This window comes from Frankliniella occidentalis, unplaced genomic scaffold (genome assembly GCF_000697945.3).
Source record: "Frankliniella occidentalis isolate FOCC.00 unplaced genomic scaffold, Focc_3.1 Scaffold38, whole genome shotgun sequence".
Taxonomy (NCBI): Eukaryota; Metazoa; Arthropoda; class Insecta; order Thysanoptera; family Thripidae; genus Frankliniella; species Frankliniella occidentalis.
The window spans coordinates 157,140-177,438 of NW_026267168.1; the positions used below are offsets into that span (position 1 = coordinate 157,140).

Genomic DNA, 20,299 nt, shown 5'->3' on the forward strand with positions numbered 1-20,299 from the left:
TTTACTTATGTTAGTGAAATAGCGTAAGTTATTTCATTTACCCTTTTCCAGGCCCGGAACTGCAGTTAGGCACTTCGTTTGCCCTCCTGATGGTATCCGTACCCTTATTTCAACAACTGCCACTAGAATATAACATAATGTAATTAACTACTTTACTCATTTTATTTACTAAAATAGATAAATTAGGTTCGGACAAACGAGCTTCGGACAATCGGGGCGCCCCCTACTCACATTACCCCCCTCCCCCTCCTTCACACGAAGGGAAGTACATTCAAGAAACGTAAATAAACAGTGAAAAATCTGGTCAATACCGATTTTACCTACCCAAATTTAACATAGGATTTTAATCAGAATTTTAGGATGAACAGCGACGCTTTTTGATATGCCACATATGGCACTCACATTTTATTGTTATAAGAATACTGTTGAGCGCGCTACCTGGGGCTACCTCACCTCAAGTCTCAGATGAAGGCCTTGGCGACAGCTCCAGATTCATCCAGTTGCACGAGGCGACTGCCGATCGCAGCGCCAGAGCAGAGTCGGGTCGGCTGCCAGAAATGGAGCTGAGCGTAGCAAGGAAAGCTGATTGAAATAACTCGGAGTTATTTCAATTACGTCTATGTGGTTTTAAAAACTCGTATGGTCGTACTGACGATGGAACAATACAGTTGCCCCTATATTCACCACACGTTTCAGCCAGTAGGTGTTCTGTTCTTTCGTCAGACGGACCATTGTCTGATTTTTAGATTACGGTGTCTTGTGTTCTAGATTAGCAAGCCGAGCAAATGCTTGATGGCTTTTAGCTAGAAAGTGAAAACAGTAAAAGGAGAAAAGAGTAAAAAGTAAGTACAATGTATGTATAACTGCTCTATAATTAAGATTTTTGTACAGAGCTGATTCAAATTGTGGCATGTTCAATAAAACAGTTAATAATGAAAAAATTGTAAACGATGTGAAAATACTAGGACGATTAATAAGCGCGCTCTCCGCGCTCTCTTCTCTGCCGTCCCCAATCTTGTCCACGGCGGTCGTAGTTCTGCCTGTCGCGGAAGTCTCTGCCTTGATTGCCACCACGGTTGAAGAAACCTGTACCGACAAATAGAGGTTGAATAACAACAAACTACAGACACGATATTTTCATATACACTGTTTTCAAAAAATTTACCTTGTTTGGTTTCAAATACACGCTCATTGTAGTCAACAAGGCTATTAACCTTGTCAGTGAGTTGCAGAGCGAGCGACTGTAGTCTACTGGGCTCACTACGATGCATGACAACTGTGTGTGTAGGATCATCTAGTGAGGCCTGCAAATAAAAAAAAAATCAATATTACTACTTCTGCTCTTTGCAAAGGACTCAGGGCGCTACACAGTGGAATAGTCAAAATTACCATAAGTTCTTCATTGATAATCATTTTGCTGATAATAGAATGAACCACACTTGGTTCAAGCTCAAAAGTAGTAGCCAATGTAGCCATGGAAATTGAGTCATATACATGGGAATAAGTGAACAGATAGGTTCTGAGTGCTTCTTCTCTAATTAATTTTGTCAACATTGTTCGCACATCATCAGCCTGGTAAAATAGATCCCAGACCTGAATGGGATGAAAAAAATGTTAACAAACCAACCACATATACAGCTAGTAAAGAGGATCAAACTGACAAAGAGGAATATTATACCTTTGCATTCATCTTCTCATTGATGATAAAGTTTCTGCATGCCAACCAATTACCATTACGCATAGCCTTGGAGGCAGCTACAACATGCTCACGCATTGATTCAGGAGGCCCAAGAAGTGACTGCCTCTCACTTGACCTTAATTGCTGATAGAATGTCTTAGAAATCATACGACGACGTGCATCAAACTCATGCTCTGAAAAAGATTCAATCATGAAGCTCATGTAATTCACCCTCAACCCCCCAAAAAATATAATACCCACCAGCCATGTAGGGAATTTCAATGAGCATAGCAGACACCATGTAAACACATTCTAACAACTCTAAGTTTATGTGCATGTGGAATGGCATTTGACGCTGCTTTTCAACCTTCTCCTGTTCCTTAGTGCGATCATTTTGTCTCTGGCAAAAGAATAGTTTCAAGTTAACTCTTTTAGAACCAACAGTTTTAAGGAATTACTGAAAAACAAAAAAAAACCAAAGAAACTTACTGTTGGCAATAAACCTTGAGCAAGCAGCTCTTTCATTTTACCAGTCATCATAAGATCTACTAAACAATTGTGAGCATCTTTGATGTTGGCATGACGGAAAGCACACAAGCCTAGATGAGCCATGGTTCTGTTGTAAAGAATCTATGGAAATTGAAAAAAATAAGAACAATGCAATGACATACATTAAAAGAAAATAAAAAATAAATAATAAAAATTAGTAATAATAATAATAATTTTATTTTTGATTAAATGAATACCTGAGTAGGAGGGTCAGCATGTTGAATGTTCTCCTGAAGGTGGGACATCAAAATAAGATCTCGTGCTTGGAACCAGTTATCATGTAAAGCATGATGGTAAACATGAGAGAGGATAGCACGAGTACGAAGACGATCGGATTGATCCTTGTCATAGATGAACTTGCATAGTTTGTCCATGATTTGAACACCTGTCACAGTGTCAGCAGGCACTAAACCTTGCTTCTGCTGGAGAACTTGAGGGTCGAATTTGTAATACAGATGCTCAATTTTTCTCATGTAGATACGGCAAAGCTCAGCATCAATATCAGTTTGACTTTCAAGATATTCTTGAACTTTATCTATGATACTCGACACTCGTTTTTCATCTTTTAACCTACCAAATAGAAATGCATTTATCAATGAGCACTTCAAAAACCAACATATATTTAATGCAGTCTTAGTCTTACCTCTCCACATATTCATTTGAATGAGGGTCACATTCTTTCAAGAGCTTAGTAAATTCCTCATCAAGCCTCTCCATTACAGTGAGAACACACCCACGAAGTTGATAAGGAGGTGACTCATAATTTTCATTGTCTTCCAGAATACTTTCATTGATGATTACATTTTTGGCATTAATAAGCCTATCCATCATGTCAATTATCTGCTCCAAAAGCCTGTTAAAAGAGATTCAATAAAATTAATGACACAAGGACACACCTATAACAGTGCATAAGATGTTAATTTACTGTTTATCATCCATTAGTCCATGAGATGCAAGCAATATTATCTTAATAGGAAACTTATCTACATGTTCTTAAGAGAAGGAGAAAATACTTACTTAGCCCAATATTCTGGCTTCATAGCATCAGAGACCTTTGGATTGTAATCAAAAATGGAGGACACTATGGCAAACTTAATTTTGATAGAAACAGCAGAGCCAAGGTTGTGTTGTTCAGAAACAATCAGCAGCTCGTGAAGCAGCTCAATCTGTTCACGGCGATCGGTACGTTTCTTTCCACGAGCAGCAACAATTTCATTTAACTTCTTGACAACCAGATCAATATTAATTTCTGCATCTTTAGCAAACATTTTTGGCTTTTCCTGGATAGAATTAAAGAACATAAAAGAATTAGATCTCAATTAATCTAGGCAGTAAAATATGACTTAAAGAATTGAGCTTACAGAGGGAATAGCAACTCCGCCTTTGACTGTTTCCCACTCTCCCTCGCCATCAGAGTCCTCCTCCTTCCTTTTAGGTTTAGATTTCTTACGATCCTCCTTTCGGTCCTTCTTCTCTTTCTTTTCATCATCATCTTTATCTGTGGCTCTGCGGAAAGACACAAATTAAGAAATTAAATGGTGACAAAGTAAATGTCGACTTTCCTTCAGTTTTCAAGCATATTTAATATAGAAAAAAGAATGAAAATCTTCACACAGTACTTACTTTTTCAAGAACCGTTCTCGAACACTGGTGTACTGAGACTCATCCTCACTACTATCAGAGCTGCTTTCAGAGTCACTACCCCAGTAGGAATCAGAACTTCCATCATCATCATCGTCTCCTCCGGTTGCCTTTTTCTGCACCAATTCAGAAGAAATTTAGTGTAACACAAGTGAAACAAATACATTAAAAAAATAAAAATAAAACAAATTTACACACCTTAGGTTCAGGAACTGGTTCAACACTTGGTTTCTTTGACACAACCGGATGGCTATCTTCATCATCAGATGAGTCATCATCTTGATCTAAACCAGTAAAGATATACGGTGAAAAAAAGAAATTTTCAGATTTGTTTGAGATGTGATGAATAAGAAAACTCACCTTTCTCCTCTTCCTCCTCCTCATCAGCCTGATCTGGGTTAGCACGAAATTTGGTAATTTCTTCTTCAAAATCTTTGTTGTACTTCCTCATTTTTTGCCTCAGTGAAGTCAAAGACTTTGAATTATTTTTGGACATGTTTTTCCTGTAATTATTAATAAAAACGTTTAAAAGCTAAATTTTACTATGCAACCTGGATGAAAGGAAAATGATAGGAAATGTAACATACCTCCCCTCTCTATCTTCCCAGACTTCATTGACAAAATCCTCCACCTCAACAAGGCATCGAAGATAAAAGCGAGGTGTGACACCATTTTCTTCTTTGGATATCACAGGTAAAGCCTTGGTGTAAGCACGCATCAAATCCTCAAAGCCTTAAACAAAGTCATTAAAATAAATAAAACAACATTAGGCAAATCATTTTTTCCAATGTACAAAAGGTGAACATACTTGAAAGAAGGCTGCTCATGTCCTTGATTTTCTTATAATTCCTGATCTGCTTGATGAGATTAGTAATTTCCTCATAACGTTTCTCCTTAGCAGATCGGACAACTCGCTTAGTATCTTCTTCCTCATCGCTGAACTAGAAAATTGATTCAAAATTCATAAAATGGTAAGACACAAAAATATATTTTGTGAGAAAAAGAGTTACTGCTAGATTGTAAGAAGTTTCCTGAGATGTTACTCAAATTAATACTTTACTTACGGTAAAAGTTGCAGTGGGCTGACGAATAATCTGCTCCTCTTCAGAAGAGCTATCAGAATCCGAGTCTGAACCAGTAGCGAAGAAACGACTCATGGTTGAGGGAGGGCCGTCAGACCCTTGTCAAACCTGACCGAACAAGAGCAGATGTTGTGAAATTTCAGTTTCAACATATTACAAAATATAAAAATGAATTAACAAATGGATGTGAGAACGAAATCCGAGATGTATAATTCCGTAAAGAGGTGGCGAGCGGATGCGAGATTTCACAGAAATTGACAAAGCTAGCTTTATGGTTCTGACAAGTAGGATCCTAACCTAATGTACCGGCTGGTACAATAATAACATGATTACAGAACGAACAATGAGTAAGGGATAACTGGTTTGGATCTTCCCATAAAGGATGAAAGGAGAAAATTCTTGCACGAAGAAAATCAAATTCTAAGAGGTTTGAAAAACAATAAGCAATAATAGACATAGTTTTAGAGGTTAGTAGCCATGCCGTGCAAAGTATACGATAAGAAACACACATCGAACAGGTTCAAACACTCCAACACGTAAAAACTAGTACTGCGAACTACAGACAAGCCCAGCGTATGACCGGTAAGTTTCCAATTTAAACGGTAGAGGAATTATCCGAATTACCCGCAAATTTACACGCGTACCTTTTCTAAGCAAAGGAGTAGAAGACCAACCAACGCCTTTTAGAAAATACACTAACCAAAAGCGATACATGTTGCCACAACAAAAAAGTTAAAAGTTTAATGTGACTGGGGAATTTCAAACTTTACGATGTGTTCATTAAAACAATCTTTATACGTAGGAAAAATAATGCTAAAATTGGTCATACTGTTGCTATTTTATATCTACCCATGATAAATGCCAGTCGGAATGTATGGCAGCACACAGGAAGATTCATCAGGTGGATAAGGTGTGTGGCGGTTCTATTTGCTTGAGAACGGATGGAACAAGGTGAACGAGCGGAACGAGAACGAGCCGTTTAAGCTTATTTTTCAAGATCTAGGACGATCACCTTAACTCAAGATACATGTGAGAACATTTAATTCATTCTTTTCCTTTCATGTAATTGGACGAGTATTCTGAAAAAAGAAAGTTTTTCTCAGATATTAGAAGATACGTACGGTGTTGCGACAAGGGAAAATGAATATTCATAACTGTGATCGGCTTTGATTTGTCAATAAGGGAAAAGAAAAATGCATGACAGATCTAAAAATTTATTTTATTCTTAAAATAAAAGTAATAAAGATCATTATTCAATGTAAAACGGTGGAAATCATGATGCACTCCTTCAGAAATCTATGAAGTATAATAATGGCACAGAGAAATCGTCTCCTGACAAAGGTGAGAATTTTCAAATACAAATAACAACTGATGTTCAAAATGCACAATCTCATTAATGGTTCAGTTAGAACATCAAACAATTTGCATATAGGTGGGAAAAAAAAATTGATTTGTAGCAGGCAATATTTTGGCACATCCCTTAAGAGTGTGTTGATCATTGGAACATTGTGTGAAATTTAGGTTCCCATGACCATCTCAACATTCGAACAAATTAATTTTAAACAAAAGAATAAGAGGCATTCTGAGAACAGTCTACGTGCTGCTCAGGCCTGTTGTTTGGTCAGTTCGTGCATACAATTCTTTTAATCCAAATACTCTGTACCTTTGAAGTAATCATTCTTTGGTGTAGCAAAGTCCATAAGTTCTTTGACATTTGGCCGAAGGAATGCAATGGAATGGAAACATATAACATGTCGTTAGAATGCAAACAAAGTATGCAAATCAAAGAGAGCAACAATTGGCTAAAGTTTATCACTGCCATGTCAAACATTATTTAAATAAATATACAATTAAAGCATATTTTTGTATCTGGGTGGCAGGTTGTTACTGCTCTCTTGATAAGTACCTTGGTATTGAAAAGACCATAGTACAGTTGTACAATTAGAAAAATACATACACGCAGGAATAACTATGATGGTTGTCACAGCTTCATTTCTAAAGGAAAAACAAGAGCATCTTAACAACCTTATCAGTGCATATAATGTAAACTTGAAATAATCTTACTATCACTGTAACAAATTTAATAACTTAATTTGATATAACACATTATACAAAAGAATCTTCAATAGAAATGTCAATATCATGTCTGAGTTTAACATATTCTGTTCAGGGGAAATGTGACATTTTATTAACATATATACAGAATATGTGATTTTATTAAAAAGTGCCACATAACATAATTTCATGTACTTCTTAAACAACAAGATTAATTTAACATTTTTTACTCAGATATCTGCGTAGAAAACAAGTGCTGTCTTATGTTTACTTTATCTTAGTTTTATATTAAGTCATTTTTACAACTGGATTTTAAATCATGTGATACCCCAAGTATGAAGATAATTTTCTTAAATCATCCTCTAATGTTAAATTAAGAAAAGAGATGAAAGATTGAAGGTTCAAGTAGCTGCTACCTAGGTAGCAACTGAAGCTTCAGTGCAAAATGGAAATGACTATATCTCAAATGTAATGTGTCTGGAGGGTTCCGAGTCTCTTTCGTGAACAAATACTAAAGTTGGCTTTTTGGTATTTTTTCTGGCTTACTGCAATTACATCAACAGCCAATAAGACAGAGAAGATGGAGAGTGTGAGGGAGAAAGAGAGAAGAGGGTAAATTATTTAAAAGAAAAAAGCAGATACTCTTTTAACAGTCAAAAGCCTTATGCAAGTTTTAAGTAACTCTTTCAAGTCTTTTCAATCTTCTTAATTCGGAAAAAAAGGAGGATGTAAACCACAATATAAAGACGTACACTTGTTAAGAATATTTAAAGAAGATTTAAGTTTCCTACCCTGTTTATCCTACATTATTAAGTGTGCAAGGTCAACTAAACATTAGCAACCTCACTAATTGATTTTATTTTTTACGAATGTGGCATTAATTAATTAAGAACAACAGAACAGAATGTATTGCATGTGGTATGAGGCCAATGGCTCATGCCTGCACGAGCTATCTCCACATCAAAACATCTTCCTGATCAACTTTGGACTGTTGCATTACGCATATGGCACTGATCTCATTCTTGATGGTGATTCTCTCTTCTCTTTAGGCTTATTACACATAAGATAATAGTACACAAAAATTTTGTTATGATGAAATAATGAAATTTTGATAGAATCACATTCTTTCAACAGAACATATTACAGTTAAACTTTTATTGACTCTGCTGTCCAATAAGTATACTGTTCTGGAGTGATTACCAATGTCATCTTAGAAATCACATGATAAATTGGTCACCAAATAAAATTAAACTATCACTGAAATTAATTTAAAAGGAACAATCACAAAGATGGAATATTTCGTATCACTCTCACATGTGCGTTAGCTCACACTCCATGGGAATATTAATTGTTAAAGAATAAGATATGGTCGATTTCTTCAAATGCAAAGTTATTGCTTCCTAACTTTTTGAATGTTATTGTTTTCTTAACTACCCTGGAATGGTAATTTTCAATAACTACATAAAATGGAAAAGAAGAAAAATCATACCCATCTTTCTCTTACAATGATGACCATGAAAAGTGCAGTGAGCTTCAAAAGATAGGTGGGTATCAGTTAAATATTAACTAGCAGCATCTCTGAACCCAACAGAGACCTGTACATCGTAGAAAACAATACAAAAACGAGTTAGGTAACATAAAGGCCATTATTTTAACGCACTTTGTACAAAATTCATTAGGTTGACGTCCCTGCTCTTTCCCAAGTGCAGCTAGACAAAATTCGCTAGCCACACAAAAACGAGAAACAAAATAATTTTCTGGGTGTGCTTTATCTGTCTAAACACACACATCCCGACGAAAATATGGAAAAAGGGAAAAAATAAACATTATTGTTTTATAGACGTAAATTCGAAAAGAGGTCCGTTTGGCCAAGGCTAACCAAGGGTTAGGCACCAGGCTGCATCACTAACTAGAAGTTGTCCGCGCGTCCAGAGTGGAGACCAAAACAAGCACCACTAATGAGTCCCCGACGAATATCAGGGCTACAGTGACGACCGCGCGGACAGGTCTCAGCACTCAAAGATCCGGGGGCGGCGGAGGTGGAGGGGGCGGCGGGGCGAGTACACCCTGAGAGATGGTGGACACCGCCGCCTCCACCGCCGCCCCCGTAGTCGACAAGGGCCCCGGCGGCGAGCTCGTAGTGTCGGCAGTCGAGGCGGCGGGAGAACATCCGGACCCGGGGCTCGCCATCTGCAACGTGAACTCGTCGCGAATCTGGAAGTGATGATGGTGGATGTGCGCGGCGGTAGCGGCGGGGGCGGAGCTCGGGGCGGCGGGAGGGGCGGGGGCGACGGACGGCGTGTGGCCGCGGACGAGGTGCCCCAGCCCGCGCACCAGGCTGGACGGGAAGGACGAGTGCGTTAGGTGGGACGTGGAGCGGCTCGTCAGCCTCTGCAGCACGCCCGGCTCCCGGGTCGGCTGCTCGCGGTGCTCCTCCAGCGAGCGAGCGTTTAGCAGCTGCTGCTTGCGCGGCGACGGCCTCTGCACCTGCGCGCCGGCCCTGCCCGCCGCTGGGCTCATGGTCGCGCTTGTGGTCGCGCTGGCGGTGGTGGTGGACACGTCCGCCCCGACGCGGTGCAGGGCGTTCTCCAGGCTAGCCGACGCGCCGCTGCTGCCGCTCCGCGCCAGGGCGGCCCCGTGCGCGACGCCGTGCGCGGCCCCCACGCCGCCCTGGCTGCCGTTGGAGCGCGACAGGAGGCTGTGCTGGCGGAAGCTGCGCCGCCGGTGCAGGGCCGAGGCCGACGTGGACGGCAGCTGCGGCGTCGCGCCGGTGTCGCTCTCCTCGAGGCTGAGGCCGCGCCGCAGCCGCACGGACTGGCCGTGGTGCAGCAGGTGGGCGGCGAGGGCGGGGTGCGGGTAGTGCGCCGGGGCCGTGGCCCTGCGCAGCGCCGTGCTCGAGGTCAGCATGCGCTCCAGCAGGTCCAGCTGCGAGTTGCTCAGGTCGTCTAACGTGCACGTGTTGTCGTTGACGGCCTGCTCCAACACGCGGACCTCCTCCTGCAACCGGCTCTGCTCCTCTCGCCGCTCCAGCTCGCGCGCCAGCATCTGCACCTCCCAGTCACCCTGGTGGCCGCGGAACTGGAGTTCGTCGTCATCGTCGTCGTCATCCTCCGCGCGCGGGTAGATGTCCCCTGCGGATCAAATGACGGCTTAGCGCCTGCAGTGGCGGGGGTAGGCCGACCCGCCCGACACAAATGTGCCACGGGCCAGTCCACCTCACAGGCGCTCAAGAGGAAACCCCGATCTCACCTTCCTCGTCGAACTCGTCCTCCTCGTTGCTATCCGAGGTGCCGATGTTGAGCACGACGGAGTCCGCCCCGGGTTTCCCACCGTTCACGTTGGACCACACGGCCTGGGGACTCATGGAGGGCGGAAGGTCCTGCAGTTCCATGTGCTCCTCCTCCGAATGGTCCTCCCACGACCTAAGGAGAGCAGGAAGGGAAGAGGGGTTACGCCCACGCCGTCGTTGCGTAAGGTAGACTATATTCAATTATTTTGGGACAATGTCTCTTTGAGTCCAAAAGCAGTATTGATATTAATGTTTGTATAGACGACATGCATTGCCTGCCAAGCCCACTCACCTGCGGTACTGCAGCTGCCTGGCGGACGCCCGCCGGCTGTTGGCGTGCTGTCGAGGCTCGTTGTCGCCCTCGTCCGTCGAGGTCTCCGTGTCCAGATGGTAGCGGCCCGCCCGCGAGGACCTCCGCGAGCCGCACACGTTGGCGTTGTTGTCGTCATCCTCGTCGTCGTCCTCGCCACGGGGACGGCCGCGCCGGCCCGCCTCGTCCATCTCCTCGTCGTCCTCCTCGTCCTCTTCCTCGTCCTCAGCCTCCTCCTGGTCCTCGCCCGGCGGCGACCTCGGCGGCGAGAAGAGCACCGTGTCGACCGAGTCGCCCCGCTGCGGACAGGACAGAGGCGGTCAGCTGCGCGAGGACACCCGGACGCCAGCAGGGGCCACTAGCGGCTATCGACACGGCGGGGATCTAGCTGCTAGAGGCGAAGCGACAACGCTGCGCGCGCGACTTCAACAAGGCATGGCTAAAGCACTTCTCTAGGGCGGGAGGCGGACGAGAGTCAACGACACTGAACGGGAGTCTCGCCACTCACCATGAATGGAGGGTCAGGGACGTCATAGTCATCCGGTGCGTCCCGAAGGTGGGGGTTCTATCAAAAGAAAGCCACGGCCGGGTTCAGACACCTTGAAACTGCCAATCGGGTTGGGTCAGCTCGAGGGACTCGCGGCTGAGCATGGCCGAGGACACTCACCTCCAGCTCCTGGATGCGGTGCTGCAGCTTGGCTATGATGTCGTCCCTCTTCTTCACCTCCAGCTCCAGACTGCGGCACTGCGACTGGAAGCCTCTCTGCAAGTCCTCCTTCAAATCAGGAGTGAAGTGAGATTTAGCTGAGTGGACGCGATCGTTTATGGCTAGTGATTCAAACATTCTTTTGGACCTACCATATGACCTTGGATGACGTGCTTGATGCCCACGAGGATGTCGGAGAAGTACTCATCCTCGCGGTAAGACCTGAGGAAAGTCTCCGGACGGAAAAAGTTCTTCTGGTTGGTCTGCTTGCCCTCATGAACAATAAAGGGCATCTGCTTCCGCTCGTCGGGGTTGGCGTCGGGCGGAGGGGAGGGCTTTGTGACGGGGCACGGTGCAGGTCGGGGTGCGGGCTGGTGTGGGGGCGGCGCGGGAGCGGCGGCCGGGGGTGGCAACTGGCCAGCCGACGGCGCTGTCGTCATTGTGGCGGTGGAGGTGGTCAGTGTCGCCGCAGGTTCACTTTCACTTTCGGACTCACTGGCTGGTAAAGGGGCCGACAGACTGTCTAAGGGGGAGGTGGCCTCCGCCACGGCCAGAGGCGGGACGGGGGCCGGGGTTGCACTGGGGGCGGCACTGGGGGCGGCGCTGGGGACAGGGCCCGCCTGCGCCACCACGCTGCTGCTGATCAGCACCTGCGTCCGAACGGGGCTGCTCATCGACACTAAGGTGGCGGACACTACGGTGATGTGGTCGGGAGCAGCGCCGAAGGCGGGGGCGGCACTGGGGGCGGGGGCGCTGCCCTCGGGGGGCGGCGCGGGTGGGAGCGGGGGATCACAGGGGGCGGCGGCGGCTGCAGCAGTGGCTGCGGCGGCCTCGCTTTGAGCAGGAGAATCACAGCTAGATTGAACCTTGTTCACCGTCCTGTCCGGACTGGGGAAGAAGGCGGAGGTGGAAGTCTTTGGCCCGGGCGCCGAGGACGCCGTCGTGGCGGGCAGGGTTGGAGTGGTGGCACTCGAGGGCGGCGACTGAAGCGTGTCGCGGTTAAAGGTGACGCTCTTGGACAGCTTGCTATGCCGCGCGGCGTAGCCCTCGAGGGTGGGCGCGCGCATCAGTCTCCTGATGTCCGCCGGCGGCACGGTCACGGGGGCGGCCGGGGCGGAGGTCGTGGTGGGGGCAGTCGCTGCCGCGGTCGTCGGGGTGGTGCCAGCCGCCGCGGCCCCAGCGGCGGATTGCTGCGGGTCAAACAGCGAGCTGGACGACAGCTTCTTGAGGATGCTTTTGAGGTGCCGCCTCTCCACGGTCTCGTTGCTCTCGGGCGATGCCACCCCCAGCACGCCAGTGGGCGCGGGCGGCAGCGGCCCCCCGCCCGCCGACAGCTCCGTGGGCCTGGGCGGGAAGGCGGGGCTGGTCGGGCCGCCGCGCTGCCTGTGCCTGGCGCGGGCGTGCTCCATGGCGCAGGTCTCCGAGTGGCTGCGCGTCAGGCACTGCGGCTCGTCGTCCTCCACGCCCCCGGAGTCCAGGCTCGTGCTCCGGACGTTGGCCTCCAGCTCGGCCAACTTTTGCCGCTCGTTGAGGATCTTCAGCCGCTTGACAAAGGGCAGCCCGCAGTACTCCGGCGACAGGTCGTCGATGGACTTGTACAGCTTGGAGCCCGGATGGAACCGCAGCAGGTTGGGCTTTTTGCTGGCGGGTGTGGGCGAGACGGTGGAGGTGATCGCGGCCCCGACGGTGGGCAGAGGCACGGGCACGGCGATGCTGCCCATGGTGGGTTCGGCGGCGGGGGCCACCTCGTGGGCCGGGACGGGCACGGTCTCCTCGTCCTCCTCCTCCTCGCCCACGTTGCTAAGGCACGGTCCGGACAACCCCAAAGGTTTGAGCGTGGCTGGGGCCGGGACTCTGCGGCCAAGAAGGGACTGCTGCTGAGCGGGCTCCTCGGCGGGTACGCTCTTGGGTGCAGAGGGGGCGGTAGTGGTGAAGGTCGTAGTGACGATGGCCGGCGCTGCGGTGGCCTCGGACTTGGAGGTGGTCGCGGTGGTGTCGCTGGCCGAGGCCTTGCCCTTTCCTGGCCGACTGCTGACTGTGGCTTTCCTGAGCAACCCCCACGTCTGTTTGGAGCGGGAGGTCTTGGTTGTGGCAGTGGTAGTCGTCGCCGTGGACGTGGTCGTGTGCAGGACGGTTTTGAGCTTCTCTTTGAGCGTAGTCTTGGGTGGAGCCGGAGCTGGCGCGGCAGTTGCTGGTGGCTCGTCGTGCTTGGAGGTCACCTTGGCGGTCGGCTTGTCGTCGCCTGCGTCATCCGACCCGAAAGAGGTGTTGACCGACGCGTGCCCCTTGATCGTCCCGGACGACGCGGACGGCGTGACCGAGGCCATGCTCGCCGTCACTGAGCTGTCCCCCTTCCTCTTGATGGACACAATCCTCTTGAGTATGGAAGACGCCTTCTTGCCGCCGCCCTGTCCGTCGTCCGAGTCGCCCGAGGAGGGAACGGCCGCGGCGGGCAGCCCCTCGGCGGGGAGGGTCTTGCTGATGCTGGAGCCCCGTGTGCGGCGGCGGCCCGGCGCAGCCTGCGCGGCGGGCGCCTCGGCAGCGTGGGTGCTGCGCTCAGCGACCTGCCGCTCCCGGTCCTCCTTGGCCTTGAGCAGGAGCAGCCGCTGCAGCAGCGGCAGCCCCGCGCCGATCACCTCCCGCGGCGGGCTGTCGTCCCGCGCGCCCTCGTGCTGCTGGCGCGTGGTCTTGAGCGTGCGCAGCTTCTGCAGCACCTGCCCCTCGGCCTCGCGCTGCTCCTCGCGCGCCGCCGACGCTGCCACCCCAGCCGCGGCCGCGGCCGCAGCTGCTGCCGCCGCCGCGCTCGACGTGGCCTCGGCCGCGGCCTCGCGGTCCTGCTTGGCCTTGAGCATGAGCAGGCGCTGGATGAGCGGCAGCCCCTCGCCGATCTTCTCGGTGGGCGCCTGCGGCTCCTCGGACGAGTCCTCGGCGGAGAAGTCGTCGCTGCGCACGCGTGGCATCCTGCGCAGCACGCCCTTGCCGCCCGGGCCGCCCTTGGTGAGGGGCAGCATCTCCATGCTGTCGTCCTCCATCCTGGCGAACACGTCGGGCGGGGTTAGAGACTTCCTTGTCCATCAACACGTCGAGAGATTTTATTTTTTCAAAAGAGTATTCTCGGGGTTAAAAGAAATTTCTTTTAATTGTTTCGTAAACACTTTCAAATCGTTTCAATTTTTCTGGCAAAATATGAAAACTTTTCAGATTTTCATTAAACTTTTAACATTTTTGACCCCACCCGCTACTGGCACTTACTTGTTGGTCCCGCGCCTCCCCTTCCGCAGGACGGTCTTGAAACCCTGCTTCACGTCACTGCGTATCCTTTCCACGATCCGCTTGCTCTTGGCGTCCGGGACCGTCTCGATCGGCGACCGAGGCTCCTTGATCACGGGGCCATGGTGGCGGGCTGGCGTGAAAAAGACGCCTCGTCAGCAACTGAGATAACTGCCTTACGGACATATGTCTACCTGTCTGACACTTTTTCTGACACCTGTCTGAAAAAAATAGTCTGACAGCTGACTGGTAGACGCCCAGCCGGGGACGACTCGACTCACCCGCGTCCTTCCTGCTGACGTGCCGCGCCTCCATCAGGCGCTTCCGGCCCAGGCTCTGGAGGATCTCCTGCGCCTCCGGGTAGTCCTTCATGGCGGCCAGCACGTCCTCCCGCGAGAGCGAGAAGAGCTCGGAGTAGCCCACCGACCGCACGTCCGCCGTGCGTCTGGGAAGTGGAGGACAGGGTGAGATTAGAGCGGCAGTGCCGGCAGTACCCCGCGCGGAGGAGTCCCCCGCGACCCAGCGGCGCCTTCGCGCGGGGTGTTTTCTGCGCTAACGGCGCTCGAGCGTCGTGACAAGCTTACTCACTTGTTTAGGCCGTCCAAGTTTAAAATGCCGATCTCGCCGAAAAAATCTCCAGCTTTCATTGTGGTGAGCACCCTACCCGTTTCACTGCATGGAAAAAGGGGATGCGCAATGGATTAGAAAGGATTGCGTCAACAGGAAAGCGAAGCGTGAGTGAAAGAAGGACGACGCGAACCTGATGACCTCCAGGATGCCGTCGGCAATGATGAACATCTCCCTCGCCACCTCGCCCTTGCGGCAGATCAGATCGCCCGGGGTGAAGATGTAGGCCTTCATCTTGAGGACGAGGTCGTGTAGGAACTCGGGCTGGCATTCCTGAAAGATGGTGACCTTCTTGAGCACGCTCAGGTTGACATGGAGAGCGAGCTCCGTCTTGAGCTTGTCCGGTAAAAGTCCCAAGGCAGTGTTGATGTCTCCTCCGCCCTGGATCCGCCCCCTGCAACCGAGTCATTGCCACGTTAATAACTTGGAGAGAGCAACACGGAAAAAAAAGGAATTATCTAAAATAGCTTATGTATTTTCTAATTTGACCTGAGCTCAAAATAAAAGCTAGCTTAGCAAACCATTAGCTAAGAGAGCTAACATATTATCCTTCACAACTAATTCCCTTTTCCCCTCGCTTTTTCCCTAAACAAACTTTTTAGCTCTCTCAGCTAATTATTGGCTCGGCGAGCTAATTTTCAGATCGAAAACCAAAATTAGGGAATGCATCACCTATTTTAGCTAATTATAATTTTTTTCGTGATGACTTAAGGACAGGCACATGTGAGATAAGAATGTGGAGAACTAACCTGGACCAAGAGTAGTCGTACCAACGCAACACCCGGCGCTTCATGCCTCCAGGTACCTTGTGATGCCTCATGTAAGTCTTGGCGCCGTCCAGCAGCCGCTCGAACTCCAGCCGGTTTGCGTTGCGGTTTGTGATCACGTTGCCCACTTGGCCTGGAATGTAAATAAACCCCATTTGAATATATTTCATATATTTTTTTTTGCAGTAGGAGCAAAGTTGCCTTTGCGTTGAATAAGGGGATGGAAAAGGATGCAAAAGGGCTCGGCGTGGTCCCTCGGACACCGGAAAAAAGAAACCCTTGCTTCTCTGGAATAAAACGTTTATCTTGTCAATAGAGCTTGAAACAATGTATAGCTTAGAAAATAATGTTTTTAGACCCCAGTTTAATTAACTTTTTGATCCGAGCAAACGTGCTCCTTTTTTCGTGCAATCACTAGGACTGTGTGGTCTGCCTGCCACGCAGCCTCCTCCGGGTCCAGGACTGAGGCCCCGCTCCTGCTCGGCCCAGAGCTTGTCAATCAGAAAATCGCAGTCCGAAAAAAAAGAGAAAGTCTTTGAGAACCGTTACTCGGCGAACCTTTCCAGCCGGCGGGACTTTCTCTTTCTCTTTCCGCAAACTTTTCTCCACCTTATTCCTTTGTAACGGACGCTGCCCATTAATTAACAAGTCTTTCGGCCAGGAGGAGCGGAACTAGTTCATCGGACAAAAGCAATACAACAGCCCAACATTCCTTCGACCGACTTCGACCAACCTAACCCAATGTCCTCTCCGAGCGGCGCATGTACAGACCTCGGTACACTGTAAACTGGTTGGCGTCGTATCAAACCAAAATTTTGGCGTTCTCTAAAGAAACGCCAAATCTTGGCGTTCGAAGACGCTAGCATTTGGCGTTCAAAGACGCAAATATTGGGCGTTATTAGAAAAATAACGTCAACCAGTTTGCAGTGTGTAGACACGCCGCAGAAATAACGCCGCATAAAGGGGGCGACAAAATGGGTGTCACGTCTGAAGCGACACAAGTTTTACGCGGGGGTAGAACTTTTCCCCACTTTGAGGTTGCCAGCATTGCCAGTGCGCTGGTTTGCGACCCCCCCTCCCAACCGACCCCGTTTGAGGTATGCAAAAAAACAAAAACAAAAAAAAAACCCTAGACACATGTTTTTTTTCTGTTTCTCCATTACCGCCGTTATATATATCGAAGAGTCGTTTCACTCACCTACGATGGTGGCGAAGATAAAGACGCCAATGAGGTAGCTGATTATCGTGAAGATGTACCTGCAGAGTGAAAGTGGATCGTCTTTTAACGGACCGAAGCGGACGGGTGCACAAAGTTTACTCCAATCTATAATTATTTTTTCACTACTCTTTTTACTTTGTTTTCAAAGTTACTTAATTGTTTTACAATGCATATTAGTGACGTAGAACACAAAGTTTTCGAACAGGGTCAGAAAACGCAAAGAAAAAAAAAAGGGTACAGGATTGAAGGCTGTTCGAAAACCTTGTTTCCGGCAAACACAATGTGGCGCGCGTTTTTGGTGGTGGAAAAAAAAGTAATGGGATGATAATTTGTCTCATGTTTGTACGAACAGCCTCCAAAACACCTGCGATAGACGTCCGACCACAACTAGCCGACCAAAGACCTTCAGAGGAGTGGAGTTGGCTGGGGTATGAGGTGAGGGACTCCTGAGGGCGACCGGACAGCGCAGCTTTTATGCTACGCGTTCTAAGACATTAAAATCTTAAAACGGGCGAGTCGATTATTGCTTTTCGCGGAAACACGTAGAAATATTTTCAACTACGACGAGAGATTTTTTTCCAGCACCGGACGGTTGTTCTACATTCGGACGTGAGTGAGCTGGACCCCTTGTCCCACACCCCACACCCACTCTCCTCTCCGAGACTCGAGCGGGGCAGAGGTGGAGAGGACAGCTCGGGGCTGGGCGGGGAATTTGTTTGTGACACAGGGGATTCGCCGGGTTCGCCCACTGCACGGAAGGTCGTTGGCCAAGCAGCCTCTCCTCGAAAACTTTGTGCCCGTCTGGTTGGTAGCTCCGCTGCCCGTTGGAGAGCGTCGCAATGCCGGGGCGGCTTCTTTAAGCCAATAGAACTCACTTTTGCTCCCTCTTTCAGTCGTCTTAATTTGTATTGGATTGAAGGTTCGTCCAAGTTGTTTTAATCTGCCATTATTCCAAAGCGGCATTTTTTCGACGTTCTTCGACGGGGCGCGCGCGCTTTTGTTCGATCTTTTCCTCTTTTTTGTTTTTTATTCTTTCGTCAAATATTTTTTTACTGACCCGGTATTGGTGTTGAATTGCAGGAGTCTGGATTTGTGGCCTCGCCGACGCATGTTTTGGGGGCCGTCCGAGAAAGACTTACGCAAACTACGCAACAAACACACACAACAAACACATGCGCGTCAGTGAGAAGCAGCAACAAAGGTCATGCATCTCGGCCGGTCTCTCTCTCTCCCACTATCCGCCCCCCCCCCACCTCTCTCTCTTCCGCTCCCCCTCCCTAGCTGTGCCCCTGCTAACTTTTGAGAGGAGACGGAGGCTTTATGGGATTGTTATAACCATAGAAAGTCAAATAGTTCTCATTTTAAAATGCAAATAACGGCACGAGCCTATTTCTTCAAACACCCAAAGTCAACCCCCCAGAAAAAAAAGGAAAAACAGTTGGTGGATAAAAAATGGTTGTGCACAGAGAAGATAACTCAGAAATACGAACCTTAGATTTAACGGAAATCCCGATCCCAGGAGTGCAATGGAGTTTTCACGTCAAGTAAGTTATCGAAATTGTCACATTGAAGAAATTGACTGTGAAAGCCAATTCCGTTAGTTCAAAGTCAAAATGTCTCCAATGTAAGACAGTTTCATCAATTTAAAGTCGAAATCCCATTCATCTCCTTGACACGGAATTTCTGATGAACCATAGGTACGTTTTTCTGGGTGTACAATAAGCGTGTATCATCAAAAACGCACACCAAACTCATCCCTGTGCAGCACACACCAACGCAAACCAACAGTGCCTGGATATAGCAAAACGAATTATTGTATATAGGCATATCATAATTTTTAATCTTTTATTTTTGGTTCTCCAGGAGGACTGCAATAGTGACTTTGGAACCATAGCAGCGATGTGCGACTGCTCATGCCTCGGCGGGCCGGGTCGGGGTGGGTGGCGGGTCAGGGTGGGGCAACGGGCCTCCTCACCGGCCGAAACCAAACAAGCGATACGGGCCCTCTTTGATTTACGGCGGTGACTCCTCTAATCTTGCGCGAAAGTAATGCGCGACGGCGCAATGCAATGGCGAGCTGCCGGGGAGCGAGGGCGGCGGGGGCGGCGGGGGCGGCGCGGCGGACTGCGGGCCGGACCGCCGAGCTGCCAAGCCAACCGAACCAAACGGCCAGCTTTGCCAGCCGTCCGCCCGCCCGCCCTGCGGCGCGGCGGGGGCGCGGCGGTATGGCGCAACCGAGCTGAAATTACGGTCCCTTGCCCTGGCCGAGTTATCCTCCTCCCCCTCCCCCTCTCCCCTTTAGCCCGGGGCGGGACCAGGGCCGCCGCCCGCCGCCTGCCCGCCGGCCCCGCTCCAAAGGCATTCATCTTGATTGGCAACAAGCAGAGCGGCGGCCTCCGCTACCTCCGCGATCTTTGTTTAAGGCGCCGCGTGGAATGAAGCGGAGCAGCAGCAGCAGAGCGGGGCTCTTGCCGCGCTCGACGCGCCTAATTTGGGCCGCGCTGCTAATCAAGAATAAGATTATCGCGAGCGCGTGGCCGCCGATCGACAGGCGGGACAAGTCGAGCAAACTCTGCTGTTTGCACCCCTCACGCCCCAACCCCGTCGCGTCAATCATATAAAACGAGTTCTCAGAATTCATTGCGACAAACTTACTTTGAATTGATCTGAGCAGCATTTTCTACGCAGGAAAGGCTACGACCCAGGAATGGATGTGTATAACCTCTGGGATATAGTACCGGATACCATCAAAAGTTTTTGTCTTCTATCGCGCCCCGCCACCACCACCACCTCCCGGAAAGTGGCCTGCTTGAAGCCAAGACCGTTATATGAGAATCCCCGCCCCGCTGCTGAGATCGAAAACTTGTCGATTCCACTACTTGTCCCTCGACGGCGTCCGTCCGTACCCCTCCCTCCCTCCCCCGAGGACCGTCCTCTCGATGCGATGCTCTTATTAGCTTGCATTCCAGGGCCGGGCAACGCCTCTGTAAGGCCGGGGTATAAGCCCTGCGCCGTACACGGCCGCCCCCTCCCCCCTCCGCCACCACCACGTTCAGCTCGAGCCAAATCCCGAGCCATATCCCCCTCAGACAAGACTAGGACCCGC

At 49.1% G+C, this 20,299-nt stretch overlaps 3 protein-coding genes across 8 annotated transcripts in view; 1 reads left to right on the forward strand and 2 right to left on the reverse strand.

Moving 5' to 3' along the window:
• The window catches only part of LOC113206788 (thyroid receptor-interacting protein 11), a 197,889-nt gene that overhangs the window by 67,354 nt on the left and 110,236 nt on the right, over positions 1–20,299 (forward strand). The gene's annotated exons all lie outside the window — the stretch shown is intronic.
• On the reverse strand, positions 855–5,696 carry LOC113206813 (eukaryotic translation initiation factor 3 subunit C). 2 transcript variants are annotated; one of them, XM_026423063.2, is made up of 17 exons: positions 5,595–5,696; positions 4,933–5,058; positions 4,677–4,809; positions 4,456–4,600; positions 4,229–4,371; positions 4,067–4,152; positions 3,851–3,984; positions 3,589–3,733; positions 3,245–3,507; positions 2,871–3,080; positions 2,425–2,797; positions 2,168–2,308; positions 1,940–2,078; positions 1,679–1,872; positions 1,390–1,593; positions 1,166–1,304; positions 855–1,086 (listed from the first exon to the last, which is right to left on the reverse strand). In XM_026423063.2, exons 2-17 carry the CDS (start codon positions 5,023–5,025, stop codon positions 971–973), a joined length of 2,658 nt encoding a protein of 885 aa, XP_026278848.1. In that variant the 5' UTR covers positions 5,026–5,058; positions 5,595–5,696; the 3' UTR covers positions 855–970. The 2 variants fall into 2 exon arrangements, with proteins under 2 accessions (XP_026278848.1, XP_026278847.1); XM_026423062.2 differs by having other exon boundaries at positions 5,460–5,599.
• LOC113206792 (uncharacterized) overlaps positions 6,145–20,299 on the reverse strand; it is a 35,828-nt gene continuing 21,673 nt past the window's right edge. For 2 of the 4 annotated variants that reach the window (XM_052266388.1, XM_052266387.1), the window contains exons 6-18: positions 18,251–18,337; positions 17,173–17,231; positions 15,957–16,107; positions 15,341–15,601; positions 15,169–15,252; positions 14,862–15,025; positions 14,563–14,713; positions 11,463–14,343; positions 11,272–11,379; positions 11,113–11,169; positions 10,587–10,903; positions 10,255–10,427; positions 6,145–10,136 (exon numbers count right to left, since the gene is read on the reverse strand). In XM_052266388.1, the coding sequence (XP_052122348.1) occupies positions 9,022–10,136; positions 10,255–10,427; positions 10,587–10,903; positions 11,113–11,169; positions 11,272–11,379; positions 11,463–14,343; positions 14,563–14,713; positions 14,862–15,025; positions 15,169–15,252; positions 15,341–15,601; positions 15,957–16,107; positions 17,173–17,231; positions 18,251–18,337 (5,608 nt within the window). In that variant the 3' untranslated portion in view covers positions 6,145–9,021. The remainder of the gene's footprint in view (positions 10,137–10,254; positions 10,428–10,586; positions 10,904–11,112; positions 11,170–11,271; positions 11,380–11,462; positions 14,344–14,562; positions 14,714–14,861; positions 15,026–15,168; positions 15,253–15,340; positions 15,602–15,956; positions 16,108–17,172; positions 17,232–18,250; positions 18,338–20,299) is intronic. The other 2 variants (XM_052266390.1, XM_052266389.1) reach the window with 2 other exon arrangements.

Coding starts and splice junctions, on each gene's coding strand:
- LOC113206813 (XM_026423063.2), bottom strand. CDS start 5,025: ATGAGTCGTTTCTTCGCTACTGGTTCAGACTCGGATTCTGATAGCTCT. Junction 3,081..3,244: donor AAGCCAGAATATTGGGCTAA/GTAAGTATTTTC, acceptor CTCTTTTAACAG/GCTTTTGGAGCAGATAATTG. Junction 2,079..2,167: donor CTCAAGGTTTATTGCCAACA/GTAAGTTTCTTT, acceptor TTCTTTTGCCAG/AGACAAAATGATCGCACTAA.